General features: G+C 40.9%; 1 protein-coding gene across 6 annotated transcripts in view; it reads left to right on the top strand.

Annotated features, from left to right (window-relative positions):
* TCP11L2 (t-complex 11 like 2) overlaps positions 1 to 20552 on the top strand; it is a 42899-nt gene that overhangs the window by 18339 nt on the left and 4008 nt on the right. For all 6 annotated transcript variants that reach the window (XM_050748625.1, XM_050748631.1, XM_050748626.1 and 3 more), the window contains 4 exons: positions 619 to 755; positions 12689 to 12876; positions 13082 to 13263; positions 17818 to 17990. In XM_050748625.1, coding sequence (XP_050604582.1) covers positions 619 to 755; positions 12689 to 12876; positions 13082 to 13263; positions 17818 to 17990 — 680 coding nt within the window. The remainder of the gene's footprint in view (positions 1 to 618; positions 756 to 12688; positions 12877 to 13081; positions 13264 to 17817; positions 17991 to 20552) is intronic.

Raw genomic sequence — 20552 nt, forward strand, 5'->3', positions numbered from 1 at the left:
CTCAAATCTGTGATGTTCATCATGGTCATTTGTTGAGCGCCTACTGGATGCTACTGCCCCCTGCACTTTACGATTGTTATCTCATTGACTGTTCACAACATCCCTCCAAGGTTGAGGTTGTCCTCTTTCACAGATGAGGAAACTGAGGCTCAGAGAGACTGATTTACTTGTGTATATGCCCACAAATCTGGTGAGTTGCAAAGCTGGGTTTGAGCACAGGGCTGCTTAACTCTAAAAGGAAGTATTTTTCCTCAGTGCCTCACTGCCTTGTCCTTTCTTTTTTTAATTTTTCTTATTCCCTAAGGAATAGAAGCCATATGCCCTGTGTCCAGGCTCTTTAAAATTTCAGGGGCTTTCAAATGAAAATTCCCTCTTGAATTTTTCTTACATCATTAAGATTGTTTATGCTTCAAATAATTACTCTTGAGATCTGTGGAAGAACACATTTGCAGTACACACATATGACCTTCTATGAAACATGACCCTACCAAATGGCAATTGAAACTTTAAAACCATTTTGGGGATGTTTATTGTTTTCGGCCTGGAACATAGATCATTGTTAGTGAATTTCAGCTTCACTTCTTAATCATCTCTCCATTTTAATTCTAAAATTTTTAGACAAATATTCCATGTCCTGGACCTCATGAAAATGGACATGGCCAATTTTACAATTATGAGTCTCAGACCACACCTTCAACGCCAGTTGGTGGAATATGAGAGAACCAAGTTCCAGGAAATTTTAGAAGAAACTCCAAGTGAGTATAATATAATGTGTATTTATATTGAAATTAAGTTAAAATGTGATGTTTTCATTTTTGACATCATATATAGTATCACTAAAGAATTTTGGCCTTTCTATTAAACATTTTTTTACCTTCGAAAATTGACATTACAAACTTACAGTTGTTTATTCTGTCCAGGAGCTGTGCTAAGCACTATTTGTTTCTTCATTCATTCAAGATATATTTATTGAGTGCCTCCTGTGTTTCAGACACTGCCTAGGTGCAGTGGATACTGCAGAGAACAGAATGGAATACAGTTGCCGTCCCCAAGGAGCTGACATTCTAGTAGGCATGACAAATAAATAAACGTCTTTATTTATGTATAACTGGGCAAATAAATAAACATATATGTGTATTATTAAGTGCTACGAAGAAAAATAGGATAAAGGGACAGTAAGGGTCGGAAGTGAGGACAGGTTGTTTTTTAGATGTGATGGACTGTGAAGGTCTCTATAAGTAACATTTGAGTAAAGTTTGCAAAGAAATGAGGAAGGGGCATGTAAAGATGGGGAAAAGAACATTCTAGCCTGAGGGACTGCAAGTACAAAGGCTCTGAAGCAGAAACTTGCTTATGAGTTTGACAAACACAGGGCAGACATTATGACTGGAGTAGAGTAGGTAAGGGGAGAGTGGTAAGAGATGAGGCTGAAAAGGAGATAAAGGCAGATCACTTAGAGCATTGTTAGTAAATGAGAGGAGTTTGGATTTCATTCCACATGTGGTGGAAACTCATCAGAGAGTTTTAATCAGGGGAGCAACATCTGATTTTCATTTTTGAAGAATATTCTTGTTCCTGGCTACAGAATAGATCATGTGGGAACAAAGAGGGAAACAGAGGCACCAATTAGATGGCATTGCAGTTGCTCAGGCAAGAAATGATGGTGGCTTGTTCCAGATGGTAGTGGTGGAAGGAGTGAGGAGAGACCAGATTCTGGATACATTTTGAAGGTGGAGTAATCAGATTTGCTGAAGGTTGGATAAGGGAGAAAAGAGTTAAGGATGACTCTAAGGTTTTTGGCCCGTACAACTGGGTGAATGGTGATACAGTTTGAGTGAAACCGGGGAGACTAGGGGAAAGAAGATTGGGAGATGACATGGAATCAAGAGTTCAGTTTTGGTGATATGAACTTTTGAGGTTTCATTTGACATCAATGTGGAGATGTCAGGTAGGCATTTAGATATGAATGAGGAGTTCAGAGGAATAATGGAAACTGTGTATATACATTTGGGAATAATCAGTAGATGTATATATGTGATATAGAAAGCCATGGAACTGGGTACTAGTTAACACTTAGAAAATCCTTATCACATTCTAAGTACTTTACCTGTATGAACTAATTTAATCCTTGCAACAACTATATGAAGTTACCCCCCATTCTATGGGTGCGGAAACTGAGGCACCTTGAGGTTAAGTCACTGGCCTATATAACACAACTTAAAAGTATAGGGGTCCACCTAGGAAGGCAGCTTGCCTCCACAGTCCATGTTCCTATCCATTATATTACACTGGGTGAGACTACCTAGGGGGAGTGAGTATGGACTCTGAAAGAAACTGACATGGGGCAGTCAAGCAGCTAAAAGCTGAAGTTGAGATGAGGAGGAGGATCTAGCAATGGAGACTGTGAGGGAGTAGCCAGAGAGGTAGTGTGACAGTCAGAAGAGGGGGGTGTCCTGTAAGAGATACGTGAAGAAGGTATTTGGAGAAGGAAGGCATGATTGGATATGACAAGCATTGCTAAGTGGTCAAGAAAGACACAGGCCAACTTGACCATTGGATTTGACTGTATGATGATGGTCGGTAACCTTGATGAGAGTGGTTTCAGTGGATTTGTGTGCATTAAAACCAGACGGGGCAGGCACGGTGGCTCATGCCTATAATCCTAGCACTTTGGGAGCCGAGGCGGGCGGATCACCTGAGGTCCGGAGTTCAAGACCAGCCTGGCCAACATGGTGAAACCCCTTCTCTACTAAAATATAAAAATTAGCCGGGCATAATGGCGGGTGCCTGTAATCCCAGCTACTCAGGAGGCTGAAACGGGAGAATCGCTTGAACCTGGGAGATGGTGGTTGCAGTGAGCCAAGATCACGTCACTGCACTCCAGTCTGGGCAGCTGAGTGAGACTCTGTCTCAAAAACAAACAAACAAACAAAAACCAGACTGGAGGGGGATCAGGGAAGAATAGGAGTAGAAGAAATCTTAGCTCATGGAATCTTCACAATTACCAGTTACCCAGTGAAGTAGGTACTGTTATTCCCTTTATCTTACAGGCAAGGAAACTGAGATGCTAGAGGTTGCACAGCTGGCAAGAAGCTGGCTAACTGCTCTTGGCAAACTTTTGACACAAGCCTCTGGGGTTTAATTAACCACTATTTAAGGCTGAGTTAGGTGGTTTCTGCCCAAATAATCAACACAATGGCCTTATATAAAAAAGACAAAACAGGTGCCACATTTAAAGGGGCCCTGGCAGGCAGGAGCACGTCCAGAGGAGAACACATTGATCATGGAGGCCACATGAGGAACCGTCGAGGAAGCTGGGCATGTTCTGCTTGGTAACAAGGAGACTCAGGTGGGCCACGGCCCCACCCACCCTCTCTGTTGCCAGTGACTCAGAGACTGGTGAAATTCTGTAGGGCAGACTAGGATTCATGAGAGGGAGGAAGCAGACAGCTGGTTTTGACCTTTCTGATAGTTGGAGCTGTTTTAACTTTGGAATGGGCCTATTACAGCAGTAGTCAGTGCTAGCTAACATTTTGTATGAGCACTTACTACATGCTAAGTCCTTACTGTACCGCTTAAGTAGTCTATTCAAGCATCACACTAGCCCTATGAGGTTGGTACTGTTATCACCCCTTAATTACAACTGAGGGAAGTGAAGTTAAGGTACTTAGCCTAGATGACTACTAGTAAGGGGTAGAGCCTGGGTAACCCAGATGTGTCTCTGACTCAAAGCGTGTGCTTTAGATACTGTGAAACCCTGTCTCTTCAAACAAGTTATCAGCTGTAGGGGATATTGCAGAGGGATCTCTCACATCATCTGGCAGATGATTTAGTCATCTGGATAGCCAGTTGTCTAGTCAGATAACTTCTAAGTTTTGTTCTACAACCAAAACTCTATGACTCCAAGGGCTATGTTGTTGTAGCTTCAAAGGGGAGGGAGTAAAGTGAAGTAGAATGCTATGTCGAACCTGGATCTGAAACCTGAACTGTGGCAACTGTCCACAGCAGCATTTTCCTGAGACTTAGTGGTTGGTTTCATTTGTGTACCTGTGTATGTAAACACATGTGCAAATGCACGCATATCTTTAATCAAGATAGCTTGGAATCTTGAGCAAATTCCCTAATAGGGTGAATTATGATTTTGTTCATCTCAAATTATTTGCCTCTTTTTTTTCTGTTTTTTGTTCGTTTGTTTTTTTGTTTGTCTTTAAGAGACAGAATCTCACTCTATTGCCCAGGCTGGGGTGCAGTGGCATGATCATAACTTACTGTAGCCTCCAATTCTTGGACTCAAGGGATTCTCCTGTCTCAGCTTCCCAAGTAGCTAGGACTATAGGCATGTGCCACCACACCTGGCTAATTTTTAAAACTTTTTGTAGAGACAGGGGTCTCACTGTGTTGCTCAAGCTGGTCTCTTAACTACTGGCTTCTTCCTGCCTCTCAAGTTGCTGGGATTACAGGCATGAGCCACTGCACCTGGCTTGCTTCTCTTTTTAAAACCCAGGCTTAGTGACCTGTAATCCATTTGCAACTTTTCTATTGACTCGGATATATTCAGAGATTTAAGAATAGAGCAAACCCAGCTTTGCATATAGGTCATTATTGCTTAGCAAGAGAAATCAAGAGTCCCAGAAGCAGAGTGTATGTCAGCTGTTAATTATGTCCCCAAGTCACTCTGCCAAAAGTCGGCCCCTGTGCCCTAATATCAAAATAAGAGCCTCATAGTATCATACAGAAGGACAAAAGTGTTGGATTTTTGTGTACACATGATTATATAAGAATTATTAGAAAATTAATACAGAGAAGTACTCCAGATTTCTGAATTGGCTCCAGGAAAATGTTTTCTTTTGCCTAAGAGGAGATTTTATGTAATTGCCTATTTTAAATATAGGCAGGAAAACCTTAGGAATGATTATTTGTACTAAGTAAGTAGCAACAAGATAACATTAGATCCAACATGTAAATTATCTGTGAAAAGAGCAAGAGATGATCCCTGGGTGGGGGCCATAAGTAATTTTGAAGATACCCAGAAAGAAAGGCTTTTTTTAGACAATATCTTATATCTGATCAAATGTTTTCATGAACTTTATTTCATATTATTCTTTTAAAAAATTCTGCGGGACATAAATATCTCTTTCAGAATATATGAAACTCTATTGTGATTCTCTTCATCTGTCACATGAGGCATTCAAGAAATATTTATGGAACATTTTAAAGAAGAGCAAACATGCTCAGTGACGACCTCCTTAGACTCAGTCATTCAGCTAAGTAAACAGTGGAGGCTGGGTGCAGTGGCTCACACCTGTAATCCCAGCACTTTGAGAGGCCAAGGCGGGCAGATCATGAGTTCAGGAGATCGAGACTATCCTGGCCAACATGGTGAAACCCCGTCTCTACTAAAAATACAGAAATTAGCCAGGTGTGGTGGCGTGTGCCTGTGATCCCAGCTACTGAGAGACTGAGGCAGGAGAATCACTTGAACCCGGGAGGCAGAGGCTAGAGCGAGCCGAGATTGCACTACTGCACTCCAGCCTGGGCAACAGAGCGAGTGTCTGTCTCAGAAAAAAAAAATCAAACAAAAACAGAAAAAACAGTGGAGCTAGGACTGGAAACCAGGTCTCCCAAATCCAAGTCCAGACTAAACCAAGCTGCTACTTTTTCAGCCTTCTTTGAATTTTTCAGTTTTGTGTTATATTGCAATACAACTGAGTTGTATTGCAAGCAACAGAAACCAACTATAGCTGACTTAGCCAAACGGAAGTGAATAGAAGGATGGAGGAAGTTCACAGAATCAAAGGAAAAGCCAAAATGTCAGAAATCAGAAGAATGTCACAAATCTGGATAAGAATAACCAAGGGATAGCAAGTCTCCCTTGTCACGATGGTTGATGTGGGCTATAAACATGGGCCATCCCTGAACACTGTCACCACTCAGATCCCGGGAAGGAGTCGGCTCTGCTGGGCACGTGACTCTGCTCGGCCAGCCCCTGGTCGGGAAGATAGGGCCTCTGAATTGAGACTCACAAAAGAAAACATAGAACCAGAGGAAATGGTTTCTCAGAGAAAACCAGCACCAAAAGAAGGGAAAGTGAGATGTTGCCAGGCCAAAAAGAGATGTCGTGGATAAGGAAACTACATTTTTCCAACTGAAAATTGGGGTAGAAGCGCCTGTAATACCATTGCTTATTCTGGTGTCTGTCTCTCCCTCTTACCAGACTAGGAACTTCTTGAGTGCAGGGACTGTGCTTATTTACCTTTAAATCCCCAGTACTTGGTACAATACCTGGGACTAAGTAGGTACCCAGTAGTTTTCGTCGAATAAACGAATGAGTGGAAAAACTCTTAATCCTGTCCCCAGGAAAAGCCGAGGTTGCAGGTGCCTCATGAGGCTGACCTTGCTTTGGAGCCACAGAGAAGAGTCACCGTGCCAGCCTGTGAGAGTGAAGTCTCTGCAGATCCCTGAGAGAAGAGCCAGCGTTTCTCTCTAAACGCATGCTCCTTCTGCTTTACCAGTCGTTCTCAAGTCGGACTACAAGTTAGAATCATCTGGGGCATTTAAACACAGAGGCCTGAGCCCTGCCTCAGACAGAATAAATCAAAGTCTCCAGGAGCTGTGCCCATGAACAGTTTTTTCGTTTTAAAGCTCCCCAGGTGATTCTAAAGTCAGCCAGGATTGAGAACCACTATGCCACACTGTTGCTTTTGTTCAAGGTAACTAAATGGGCTCTTAAATGTGTCAGCTGTGAATGATTAAACTTGCAGTATAAGTGCTTATTACTGCCACATTGTAATTATATTCACGATGATGATTTCCACTCGTGCTTTCTCAGTTGGATGTCTTAAATGAAAGACTGCAAGTCTTTTCCATCTTTATAAAACAGAACCAGCAAACCAAAAACAACATTTGCCAACTGAGGAGAAACAAGAGTTGCGAAATTCTGGGGGTGGTGTTGCTTTAGTGTGGCAAACAGAACTACTCATAAATTATCCCTACTCAAGTGCTGGGTCCCAGGAAGAATTTCAGTCTATTTCTTTTGCTCTCGCTCTCCCTCACTCTCACTCTCCCTCTCTAATCTGCACCTGTATTCAGGCTGTATTTCTTGGCAATTGTCACCTTATAAATTCTACCAAATATATAATTTTAAAAGAACTGTAGTATAAAAAGCAATTTGTTTCTAGTGGGAAACCTTAGAACTGGGTCTAAAGCAAAATAAAGTGAATTTTGCCCTAAGGCAGACAGGCCCAGTAGAGAATTACTGCCTCCAAACTTTCAGCCTCCTGGAATAGCCTTGGCATGTCAAATTTCATTTAGTTCATGATGTAAGAGACATTTTATTCAAAGTTAGAAGAACTGCTTATGAGCAAAAGTAAATAAATACTATTTGTCATCTAAGTCCATGGTTCTCAACATGGTTCTCTTAGGGGTGATTTTGCCACTGCCACTGCCCCCGCCCCACAATATTTAGCCATGTCTGGAGACACTTGGCTGTCCCATCCTGACAGGGCAGGGTGGGAGGCTAAGGAAGGGCATCTAGTAGGTAGAGCTTAGGGATGCTGCTAAACATTGTATAGTGAACAGGACAGCACCCAACAATGGAGAATTATCCAGTTCAAAATGTCAATAGTGCCGAGGTTGAGACACCCTAAATAAAGAATCAGAATGAATCCATTTCATGATGACCCAAGGAACCATCTCATGCTCCAGGAAAATTTGGGCTTCAATAAGCAAGGAAGTCCGGTGGCTGTTGAGCACTTGGGGGTTGTTTTGTATGTGGAATCAGTCTCATTGCAGCTAGTCATGGCTGATGGTGGGTGCTTTCTTCTTCTTGCCTTCTTTCCATTGTCTAGACGGAGCCATTGCCACTTGCAGAAGCAAGCCCCTGCAGAGGCACCTTTTGGAGCAACTCTGTGTGAGTTGTTTGTCATAGAAACTGTTAATATCAAGGGAACTGTGCTAATAATAACTATTAGGCACCTGATAACCTATATTATAGTAATATTTAAGTGCCATATGCTTAAAAATGAAATGAATTCAAGTAAAAAACCTCATTTCCAGTGATACATATTTTTTATCCAGAAGAACTGAACTTGATAAACTTGTCTAAAGTGGAAGGACAATTGAACTGGACATTGTCTTTAAGGTCATAGTCTTTAAGGTCAAATTAAGTATGACACTAAAGTTCAGTGATTTCTTCCTTCCTCACTGCTTCCTTCTCCCTCTCCCATCTTGCCTTCTGGAATAACCCTTGCCAAATACCAGGGATCATACTGCATAAACTAGATTTTCAGTGTCTGCACGTTTTCTAGGTAACATCTCCTTTAAAGCATTGGCTTTTCTTTAAGGGGACCTGCCTAGATTCTGCTCCCTCATGCTAGCACACTAACTGGTATTTACACACACAGAAAAAGTCAAGTTTCCAAAAAAGCTCATTTTAACCAACCCACTGCTTAGCCTACTCACTCTTCTTCTTCCACAGGTGATCACTGTGTCTGAGGTAACTTCATTAATAAGGCAGCTGTCATGTATCAGGCAGAGAACCTGAGGAGCCCTCTAGAGACAATAATCCCCCTCCTTAAAGGTTGTTTACAGAGTTAAATGAGCTAATGTAACAATTGCTAACACTTAGGGGCATTTCCTTTGTGCCAGAAATGGTTCCAAGTGTTTTGTATGTACTAGTTTGTTGAATCTTTACCACAGCTTCAGGAGGAATACTATTATCCCCAGTTCACAGACAGAGGAAACTGAGGAGACGTTAGGTAACCTGCCCAAAGCATACACCGAAGTTGAGACTGCCTGGCTCAGTCCCGCGCTCCCAACTACTGCACGGGCGGGAGCCTAGCACAAGTTCTTAGTCACATGTTGATTGCTTTGATATTAGGTTGCTCTAAGTTGAGATTCATTCATCTGCAATGCAAAGCTGACTCCCCAGTCAAGCTGCTGCTTCATTCTCTGTCGTGCTTTCTAAATCCTATTGCGGAACAGACTGTTGCTGATGAGTCTCTTTGCACTGCAACTTTTGTTTGTGTTCTTGTCAAATCTGTTTCAAGGAATAAATGTAAAAGACTTGTCTGCCCAATTATACTGGGCTCTGTTTGACATAATTAATTTTAGAAATGGACACTGTCAGTGGTAGGCTGGAAGTGGTTGGTACAGACTTGGGAGCCATTTGCTATATTTGAAGGAATTTTGTGAGCTAGTAAACATACCCATTACTAAAAATTAAATTATATAAATTTACAATTAAATATATTATATTAAAAACAAAGGTAAAACTCTGGGAAATCATTAGGCAATTTCTTATTAAACACACTTACAACCTAGTAATTGCAATACTGAGTCTTTATCCCCAAGAATTGTAAACGTACATTCACACAGAAACCTGTACATAAATATTCATATCAGCCTTATTTGTAAAACCCCAAACTGAAACAACCAAAAGGACTCTCCACTGGTAAATGGATAAACAAACTGTGCTATATCCATACAATAGAATACTACTCAGTAATAAAGAGGAATGAACTATAGATACATACAACTTGGATGGATGCTTAGAAAACAAAGCCAATCTCAAAGGGTCATTTTACTGGTCTGCTCAGGCTGCCATAACAAAGTACCACAGACTGGGTAGCTTCAACAATATTAGTTTATTTTTCATAGTTCTCAAGGCTGAAAGTCCAAAATGAAAGTGCCAGCTGATTTGGTTCCTGATGAGGGCTTTCCACCTGGCACTATAGACATGCCTATTTCTCAGTGTGTGCAGATGGAAAGAGAGTCTCCTCTTTTGTCTCCTCTTTTAAGGGTATCAACCCTCATGACCTCATCTAACCCTAATTACCTCCCAAATTCTCCATCTCCAAATGTCATCACAGTGGAAGTTAGGGCTTCATGATAGGAATTTGGGTGGCAGGTGGACACAAACAGTCCATAACAGCTACATATTGTATGATTCTATTTACATAACATTCTTGAAGTGACATAGTTATGGTGATCATTGGTTACCAGAAGTTAGGGTTGAGGTGAGAGTGTGACTACTGGGAGGTAACATGAGGAGATATTTTACAGTGATGAAATAGTTGAGTATCCTGATGGTTACAGGAATCCACATATGTAATAAAATTTCTTAGAACTACACACATAAAGAATGCATGTAAAAACTGGTAAAATCAGTATAAGTTAATGGTATTGTACCCATGTCAGTTTCCTGATTTTGACAATATACTGTAGTTATTTAAGATGCTGTCCTTGGGGGCAGCTGGGTGAAGGGTATACAGGAACTGTCTGTACTATTTTCACAACTTTTTAAGTCTTTTATTTTGAAATAGTTTAAGCTATTTCAAAATTTAAAAGTTATTTTTAAAGCCCTAAAAAGTAATGAACTGTGATATATAAGACAATGTGGATAAATGTCAGAAACACTATGCTAGGTACTTTATGATTCCATTTATATGAATTTCTAGAAGGCAAACTAATTCATGCAGTTAGGAGTTAAAAGTAGTTGAGTGAGGTGCACATTGACTGGAAAGGGAGACGAGAGAACTTTCTGGGGTAATGGATATCGTCTATATCTTGTTTTAGGTGGTAGTTGCACAGGTACATAGAATAGTCAAAACTCACCAAACTGAACACTTAAGAACTGAACATTTTCTTGTACGAATTTATTATGTCTGTAAATATAAACATATTTATATGTGTGAAAAAACAAAATAATAATAATTATAAAAAGTAAAGGAAAACAAATACTAAAAACTCTTCACTTCCAAATTATCTTACTATTGTCTATAGTCTTGACATTAAAGAATCTCAAGATGGTACATATAACAGGTATAAAGTACCTGTTATATCTGGATGATGGAAACACTATGTAGCAGTGTACTATACTGGGCATCTCTGCTCAACTTCATATTTAGTGACTCTCCTCCCACTTGCTCATTCTACAAATGAGGAAATCAAAAGCTCAGGAGAGAAGTGAGGGCTGGAGATACAGATTTGGGAGCCTTATGGGAAATGGGTGGAAATAGAAACCACAGAAACGAGTAAGATGGTCTAGTGAGATTGAAGAGTACCAAATCAATGAGGATTGGGTAGAGTGCTTGGAAGCATCACCATTTAAGGAACAGGCAGAGGAACATTTTCCTGTAATTGAAGGGAGATGTACCTATCTTCTCATCCTGTCTTCTCAACCCAGGTATGAAATGCAGAAGCACGGCTAGGGGAAACTAAGGAAGAGTGGTATCAGAAAAGCCAGGGAAAGAGTTTCTGGAGGGCTGTACTAAGAGATGTCTGTATTACAGAGGTGTTTAAAAAAAATAGGAAGGACATGTTTGTTGGATTTGACAACCAGGAGATTGGTGGTGGCCTTAGAAAGGTTATGGGAAAGATTTATTTCAGAACCTCTTTGTCCTATATTCTGTATCTTGGTAGATGGCACAAGCATTCATTCAGGTGTCCAAGGTACAAATCTGGGAGTCATCCTATAATACTCCTTTCCTACTCTCTACATGTAAGTGGTCACCAAGACCTGTGGGTGCTCCCCCTAAATATTTGTCACTTTTCTCCTCCTTACCCCTCACTTCCACTGCCTTATCCATTCACTCTCTTGTCTGAACCACTGCAACAATTTACTCTCCCTCCACTAATTCAGTCTTTCTTTCCAAGCAATTTTTCTAACATACATATCTGATCATATGGGTTCCATGTTGAAAATAATAATATTCATCCGGGTGCAGTGGCTCACGCCTGTAATCCCAACACTTTGGGAGGCCGAGGTGGGTGGATCATGAGGTCAGGAGATCAAGACCATCCTGGCCAGCATGGTGAAACCCCATCTCTACTAAAAATACAAAAATTATCTGGATGTGGTGGCGCACGCCTATAGTTCCAGCTACTCAGGAGGCTGAGGCAGGAGAATCGCTTGAACCTGGGAGGTGGAGGTTGCAGTGAGCTGAGATCACGCCACTGCACTCCAGCCTGAGTGACAGAGCAAGACCCCGTCTGGAAAAAAAAAAGAAAGAAAGAAAATAATATTATCCAAAACTCCCCATTCCCGTCGCTGGTGTTTGTAACCTGGGGACTATGAATCTGGTAAGAGAGAATGACAATTGTTTGTGGACACGTGCATGTGAGTGTGCACATTCACCTTGGGAAAGGCGTATCTCTAATTAGATATTAAAGGCGGTCTAAGACCCAAAAATGTGTAATAATTATACTCTGTTTTCTCTTCAGATTGTATAAATCTTTCACCTTTTACCAAAAATGTGTGAAAATTAATGACTTTAAATACCTTCTCTGCACAAACTCAAGGCTGACTTCTAACCACCCATCCAATGCCATCTGCTACAACCCTCTTACCCCTAGTTCTTTATGGACCAGCAATACAGATTTGTTTGTGGCATCCAGAATGTGGCATCTAGAATGTGCCATATGCTGTCTTTTCCAGAGCACTTACAGAGCTCTTCCTCTTAGATTATTTCCTGGACAGCCTCTTCTCCCACAATTACCAGCATTCATTGTACTGTGTTATAGTTGTTAGTTTACAGATCTGTCTTTCCATATGGGTTATAACTCCTTGAAGGGCATGGCTGTGTCTTTTCATTTATGCCCAGTACCCAACACAGCATCTGTCAAGTGGAATACACTGGTGAAGGGATCAATCAGCTGTAGAACAAATATGTGGCCTCTTCACTCTTAGGTGCTCTTGATCAGACTACAGAATGGATAAAAGAATCTGTAAATGAAGAATTGTTTTATCTTTCTGAGAGTGCTTTAACTCCTGGGGCCGAAAATACCTCCAAGCCAAGCCTGAGCCCTACTTTGGTGCTAAATAATAGTTACTTGAAACTGTTACAGTGGGATTATCAGAAAAAAGAATTACCAGAGGTGAGTGATTTTGTTCTTCCCCCAAATTTCCTAGTATTTTAATTCTTAAGTTCTAACTTTGAATCATCTGGTCTGTGTTTCGTGTGGTTTAATGATTTTGCAAAAATCAGATAAAAATGGGAATTTGGAAATGACATTGCCTATTTTGTATTTTCATGCTATTGAGCTACCCTTTCTATTTTTATATTTTAAATAAATATGTTAGACACTTATGACAGATGGAGCACGTCTTCAGGAACTGACAGAAAAGCTGAATCAATTGAAAATTATTGCCTGCCTGTCCCTAATTACCAACAACATGGTGGGTGCTATTACAGGAGGCCTGCCTGAGCTTGCAAACAGGTTAAAAAGGATTTCAGCTGTTCTACTCGAAGGCATGAACAAAGAGTAAGTTCCCGATTTTTGCATCTGCTCCCTCTTGTATTAAGGCTCTGCATGCGTCTCAGAGAACAAGAATGACCTTGGACATCTGGATGTGAGATTCAGGACTGCGCTTTAGAGAAGCTTATCTTACACTTTCTTTTTCTAGAATTTCCTTTAATCTCTCTGAAGGCTTAGATGTCCTCTCATAGGAAGGGAGAGATGTTTTCCATGACAAGTGCCAGGGTGAGTGTAGTATTTCCACTTACAATGAATTTGTACAACAGCTTTTCTTTGACAGTGCTTTGGAAGAAAAACAAGCGAAACACAGAAATCTGCCAAGCTCAGTGTTTAGAATTGTGCAAATTGTTTTTGGAAAAAAGAGTCTTGCTCTGTCACCAGGCTGGAGTACAGTGGCGCAGCCTGGGCTCACTGCAACCTCTGTGTCCCGGGTTTGAGCGATTCTCCTGCCTCAGCCTCCCGAGTAGCTGGGACTACAGACGTGCACTGCCACGCCCGGCGAATTTTTGTATTTTTAGTAGAGACAGGGTTTCACCATGTTGGTCAGGATGGGCTCGATCTCTTGACCTCATGATCCACCCACCTCGGCCTCCCTAGAATTGTGCTATTGCTTGTTCTGACTTCATCATTTTTCTGCAATGAATTGTTTACTGACTTCACAAATCCACCTTGCTACGAAGTCTTCAGAAGTGCTGACAGTTCTGCCCTTCAGAGATGTGATACAAGTCCAGTGAAGATTTTGGTTTTTGCTAAATTTATCTCCAGTATTATACCTTCATGAATGCTGGAATCCCATTTAGATTTTGCATTTACATCATCCAGTAGGAATTCCTATCCAAGTCAGAAAATTCTTAGTCTTGGTGAATGGCCAGATGGTTCTGTGAGTCTCTTATGGGTCAGCTTCTCCTGCTGGTTCCCTTTCAGGTGTCTTCAGAGGCATGTCCTCTTTATTCCTGTAATTGAAGGAAGATGCACCTGTCTTCTCATCCTCCCACCTATTATTCAGAGAGCATGTAAATTACTTGATGAAATCCTAGACTATTAAGAGCCAAAAGGAGTACAAGTAGTTATAGAATCCAACTTCTCATTTTGAACTGAAGCTTAGAGATAAGAGTAGAATTTGCCTTGGGCTGCACAGATAGAAAAGGGCAGACCAAGGACTGAGCCCTGATCTGAACTTTCTCCTGATTCTGATGCTCATTAATATTCCAGGACCCAAGACCTATAATGAAAGGAAACCTCTGATTTTGCAGTTGGTCTTATCTTACCATTTCCCTACACGGGTAATCATTACTTTCCAGAAACTTTTATTTATTAAGCCTTTAGAGAACACCCAGTGCTGCTGAAATGTTAATATAAAGTATACAGAAGGTGGTTACTAAGAAGACAGGCTTTTGGGTCAGACATACCAGGGTTTAAATCCCAGCTCTGCTATTGACTTACTATGAACACTTGAATAAGTTCTCAAATTACTATGAGCCTGACTTCCTCACTTGTAAGAAGGGAATAATAATTGTATTAATATCTACCTTGGAGTTGTGAGAACTTAAGATGATTCATGTACAGGTGTGTGGCACATAATATGTACTCAATGAATGCTAGCTATTAATAACTAGCCATTAAATCATCATCTTTATAATTGTATCTGGTTGTTTTATTGTTTAATTTTTTCCCTGGTGTTAGGAAATGAATACAATCAATTCTCAATTATCCTCATTATGGACGGGGCAATAGCATTCATAGTATAAAAAAAGGGACAGTACTAAATAGTAGACCAACATGTCGTTTATATTTGGTTTGATGACGCATCTTGAAAACTAGAAACAGTTTTCCCTCTTCATTGTGAGTGGAAGGCATGGCTTATGCTCAGACAACCTTTTTTGAAGAGCTGAAAGGATTTATTGATTGGTTGATTTTTAATTTTTTTCCCTTTTGCAACTTTTAGGTTTAGGGACACATGTACAGGTTTTTTACATGGGTAAGTTGAGGGTCACTGGGGTTTGGTGTGCCAGTGATTTCATCACCCAGGTAGTGAGCATAGTTAGTTTTTCAACCCTCACCCTCCTCCAGACCTCCACCTTTTAGGTGTAGGACCCAGTATCTGTTGTTCCCCTTTGTGTCCATGTTTACTCAGTATTTAGCTCCCACTTATAAGTGAGAACATGTGGTATTTGGTTTTGTTTCTGATAATTCACTTAGGATGATGGTTTCCAGTTTTGCCCATGTTGCAGCAAAGAATGTTATCTTATTCTTTTTACAGCTGTATAGTATTCCATGGTGTATATACCATATTTTCTTTATCCAGTCCACCACTGATGGGCATCTAGGTTGATTCCATGTCTTTGCTGTTGTGAATAGTGCTGCAATGAACATATGAGTACATGTGTCTTTTTGATAGAGTGATTTCTGTTCCTTTGGGAATAAACCCAGTAATGAGATTGCTGAATTGAATGGTAGTTCTGTTTTAAGTTATTTTAGAAATCTCCAAACTGCTTTCCACAGTGGCTGAACCAATTTACATTCCCACCAGAAGTGTATAAGCGCTCTCTTTTCTCTACAACCTTGCCAGAATCTGTTATTTTCTGACTTTTTAATAATACCCATTCAGGCTGGGCATGTTGTCTCACACCTGTTATCCCAGCATTCTAGCAGGCTGAGGCAGGTGGATCACTTGAGGTCAGGAGTTCAAGACTAGCCTGCCCAAGATGGCAAAACCCTGTCTCTACAAAAAATAATTAGCCAAGCGTGGTGGCGCATGCCTGTAGTTCCAGCTACTCAGGAAGCTGAGGCAGGAGAATCACTTGAACCTGGGAGGCAGAGGTTGCAGTGAGCTGAGATTGCGTCACTACACTCCAGCCTGGGCAATGGAGTGAGACTCCATCTCAAAAAAGAAGAAAAAATAGCCATTCAGACTGGTATGAGATGGTATCTCACTGTGGTTTTGATTTGCATTTCTCTAAGATTAGTGATGTTGAGCATTTCTTCAGATGCTTGTTGGCTACATGTGAGTCTTCTTTTGAGAAGTATCTGTTCATGTCCTTTGCCCATTTTTTAATGAGGTTGTTTTTTGCTGGTTGTAAGTTCCTTTAGATTCTAGATATTAGACCTTTGTTAAATGCATAGTTTGCATATATTTTCTCCCACTCTGTAGGCTGTTTACTCTCTTGATAGTTTCTTTTGCTGTGCATAAGCTCTTTAGTTTAATTAGGTCCTACTTGTTTATTTTTGTTTTGGTTGCATTTGCTTTTGAATAATTCATCATGAAATGTTTGCCAAGGCCTATGTCCATAATGGTATTTCCTGGGTCTTCCTTTAGGGGTTTTAAAGGTCTTATAGTTAAGTCTTTAATCCATCTTGAGTTGATTTTTGTATCTGGTGAAAGGAAGGGGTCCAGTATCAGTTTTCTGCATATGGCTAGCCAGTTTCCCTTTAGCCTAAGAACTCACTGATTAAAAGCAAGAAAAAACTAGGGCAGTACATTGTAGTGGATAAAAAGTCAGAAGGTAATAATTTTATTACAATCAGTCTATCCTTGGGTTACAGAATTCCAACATCAGGTCCAATGTGGGCTTATAACAAATTCCAGTAAGGCAGAACACCAAGAACTCATTTCTTATTGCTGTTAATGATGATCAACACGATGACCTATTTTTCTCTTTTCCTTCTTCCATGTGCCTGATAATCTGCTAAGAGCTAAATATTAGACACATAGAAGTTCAGTGGTAGAGCCAGGATTTGAACCCAGCTCCACATGATACCATAGCTTATGTTCCAACTCACTCCATTATACTGCTTCCTATCATTGAGCCCTTCTCTCATCCTTTAATTGCCATTTTGCAGAGTTATCTTAAGGACCCTTTCTGGATAGTGAGATAGAATTTTCAGTCATCTTTCCCTAATAGTGCAGACCCAACAAATGCCTTTTCTAATTACCTATTTTTCCTTACCTACTAAATAACTCACTCTTTAATTACCTTTACAACTTTCTGGACTCTATATATTGGAGATTATTTATCAGTTACTTGAATAATGGGAAGGAGCTTATTATCTTTGGTCATGATCAGCCAAGAGTTTTCGGTATTTGACCACTGAATATCTTTATTTGTTGTTTTTGATTGGTGTTACAGATTTACTACTTAGGCATAGATAAATGAATTCAGTCTACTTCATTTATCAAGTGCATTTTTAAAAATGTGTGAATGAATCCACTCAAACCAACAAGTTTATTTTAAGAAGCAAATTGGTGTTTTCTGTCCCTTTCTGATAGTCCTGTAATATAAATGGAGTTGCAGGTGCATTTTTGGGGACCATATTTTTCTGCTTATGCTTTTCTACTTAAACACTGCTACACAATTTAATGATTTTAAGCATTTAAAAATCTGCTACATAAGAAGGTTGGTGGTTGGGAGGAGTTGCTATTTTATAAGTTCATTCTAATAGAGGTTATTATTGTCGGTATAAGAGAAGACTGGTAGACATCTAAAACAAGTCTGTATATTCAAAATAGTAACTTGATGAACAAAAACTTTCCCTGGTGGAATTTCATTTTATGTTTCACAGGACCTTTAACTTGAAGGAAGTCCTGAATTCTATTGGTGTTCAGACTTGTGCTGAGGTTAACAAGACCCTGATGGAGAGAGGTTTACCCACTTTCAGTGCTGAGATTCAAGCTAATCTTATAGGTCAATTTTCAAGCATTGAAGAGGAGGACAATCCTATCTGGTCCTTGATTGGTGAGTCCTTTCATTGATTTCTGCTTCAATTCCAATTTGCTTTAACTTGCTGATTTTGACTAATTATTAAGTCAGTCAAATTTTTGTCTTAAACACATTACCCGCTTTTGGAGGATAAGTATTGAAAATGTCAAGAAATAATGTTTTCAAGGGCCTGGGACTCATTGCTGCTTCTGTGTGTCGTGGAGTGGGGGGATGTTTCAGGACCTATTATCTATTCAGCCAATAGATTTTATGACGAGAATAACAGAGTGCTGGGGTAATGTTAAAATCCTAGATCAATGCAGTAATTCAAACCAGCTGGCAGTATGTTCACAGATAGTAGATATCAGTTCTGCTGTGAGCAGCTCTGAAGGAACTTGGTCAGGCTTAAAGAGACAAAGACTGAAAACGCGTGGATCCAGGAGACATAGTGTGCAGGCTTTTTGTAATGGTAGGCCAGGAAATTGTCTCAAAGTCAAGCTGTGTTGGTGAGTTGGGAAAATGGATAATGTATCAGTTAGGACTTTTCTGTTACCTGTGACAAGAATCTAAACTTCTAAACTAGCTTAAACAAAATGAGCATTTATTTTCTCATCTAACTGAAAAGACCAGGGGTAGTGCTGGCTTCTGGTACAGCCTAATGAGAGTTCCAGCTGTCACTGGCACTAGTTTTCCTGCCTCCAACTCTCAACACTACCTTCTCCTGGGCTGGCTGCCTTCACAGGCAGACTTTTCTCATAACAGCAAGATGGTTTTAGCTCCAGCCTACAACCTTCCATATTTAAGTGAAAAACAAAGAATCTGCCTCCCTGTTAGCTCAAACAGTGACCCCATCTTTGAGTCTCAGTGGCTCCAGTTAGCCTGACTATAGTTCGTGTCCCGTTCTTGAATTGGTCATGGTGGCCTGAGGGGAAGAAAGTTAAGCCTGAGACACGTATTCACCTCCTGGAGCCAAGGAGGAGTCAGTTTTCTCTGTAACACCTGATGAGAGTAGGGAGGAGATGGTTACCCCGAAACAAAATCAGAGTATTGTGGCCATAAAGAAGGGGAGAAGCTGCTGTGTGGTACAAAGCAGTTGTCTACTGCAGAGGTTCGAGGATGAAAACCAAAAGTAGAAGAGTGTAGAATTCGAATGTACTAACCTGCTAGGATTAATCTGCAGATTTTCAAAGTACAACATGGACTGCCCTAAGATACTATTAATTTGAGACTTTCAAATAGTGTTGTTCATCCTTATCCCTGGGGACACGGAATGCTGGGGATCCAGGCCACACAGGCTACTTCAGTGGTTCAGAGCTTCAACTTTGCCCCCAGAAAGGAACAGTGTCGGTGTATACAACATTGTAGGCTGCTGGGGAGGCTGCTCCTGAGAGGGGACAGTTAATAACAATAACAAACAGAGCATGACCATGATCACCTGTGACCAAGCCCTTATGTATATACCTTCACGTGCTGACATGTGTCTGTCCTCAGAGCATGCCGTCCCAGCTGAACAGGTAAAACCTGAGAGATGGTGTTCTAGGAGGAAGGGGGATAGAGTGGGGATTGAGACACTGTCCAGCAGTCTCTGCAGCCAACTGCCAAATCCCCAGTAGTGTGCAGTCCTCATGAGGATGGCGTGCGGGTTTGTTCACTGCTGTATTCTTGTGCGATGCTGCACCCACACATATATTTAATAAATATTTGTGAAATGGGTGAATGCATAGGAGACTTGGAGAGGTTAAGGAACTTTCACTCAAAGTCCCATAACGAGCTGGGGGTGGAGTAGGGATCCTTCCCCAGCCTGTCTGACTCCAGAGCTCATGTTCCTCACTGCTCTGAATGGCACTTCAGTCAGAGCTGGAGCCCTGCTGCGTGCTGGCAGAGTGGCCAGAGTGTCCGAGTGTACTCTGTGCCTTTTCTTTGGGTAAGAGAAATGCTTGCAGTATCAGAAGGAATCTGAGGGCCAGGAGATGCCTCTTAAAATCTGGTAAAGCAACTTTTGTCCACCCAGCTTTCCCCGGTCCAACTTGCCTGTCCTTTTGCAAATTGAAAGCATTTTAAATCTCATTCAAAGTACTGTTGCCCTAGCAACTTAAGTGACTCACTTGAGCGTCTCTCCTTCGACCCTGGAAGCCTAGGACACGCCTTTGGCAGGAACTGCGTGTGGCTGCTCCTAACTGGACAAACACTCCTGTCACTTCAGCCTTTGCCTAAAAATGGACTCATCTGCAAACGAGGCAGGAGAGACAGAACCACCTGCTGACTTAAGAACGAGTTTGAAAGGGTTTCATTCTTTAAACCTTCTTAAAGGAAAGTGTTTGGATCATATCTGTGATGATATAGACCCGGGCCTCTGAGGGTCAGGCAACTATTCTAAAGGGAAAGTAGTACACAGTTAACTCTAAATGTATGCCTGCAGAAGAGTGAGAATAAATTAAACAGAGAGATTCCTGGAACATGAGAAGGGCTTCATCAGTGTTGGCCATGGTTTTCCTCTGCTCAGGGTACCCACAGTGTGCTTTCTTTTGTTCTCATTGATGCGCTATTTATTTACTGAAGGGATTACAATCCCCAATTCCCATTACAGTTCTTAACCTT

The sequence above is a fragment of the Macaca thibetana genome, chromosome 11, assembly GCF_024542745.1.
Source record: "Macaca thibetana thibetana isolate TM-01 chromosome 11, ASM2454274v1, whole genome shotgun sequence".
Taxonomy (NCBI): Eukaryota; Metazoa; Chordata; class Mammalia; order Primates; family Cercopithecidae; genus Macaca; species Macaca thibetana.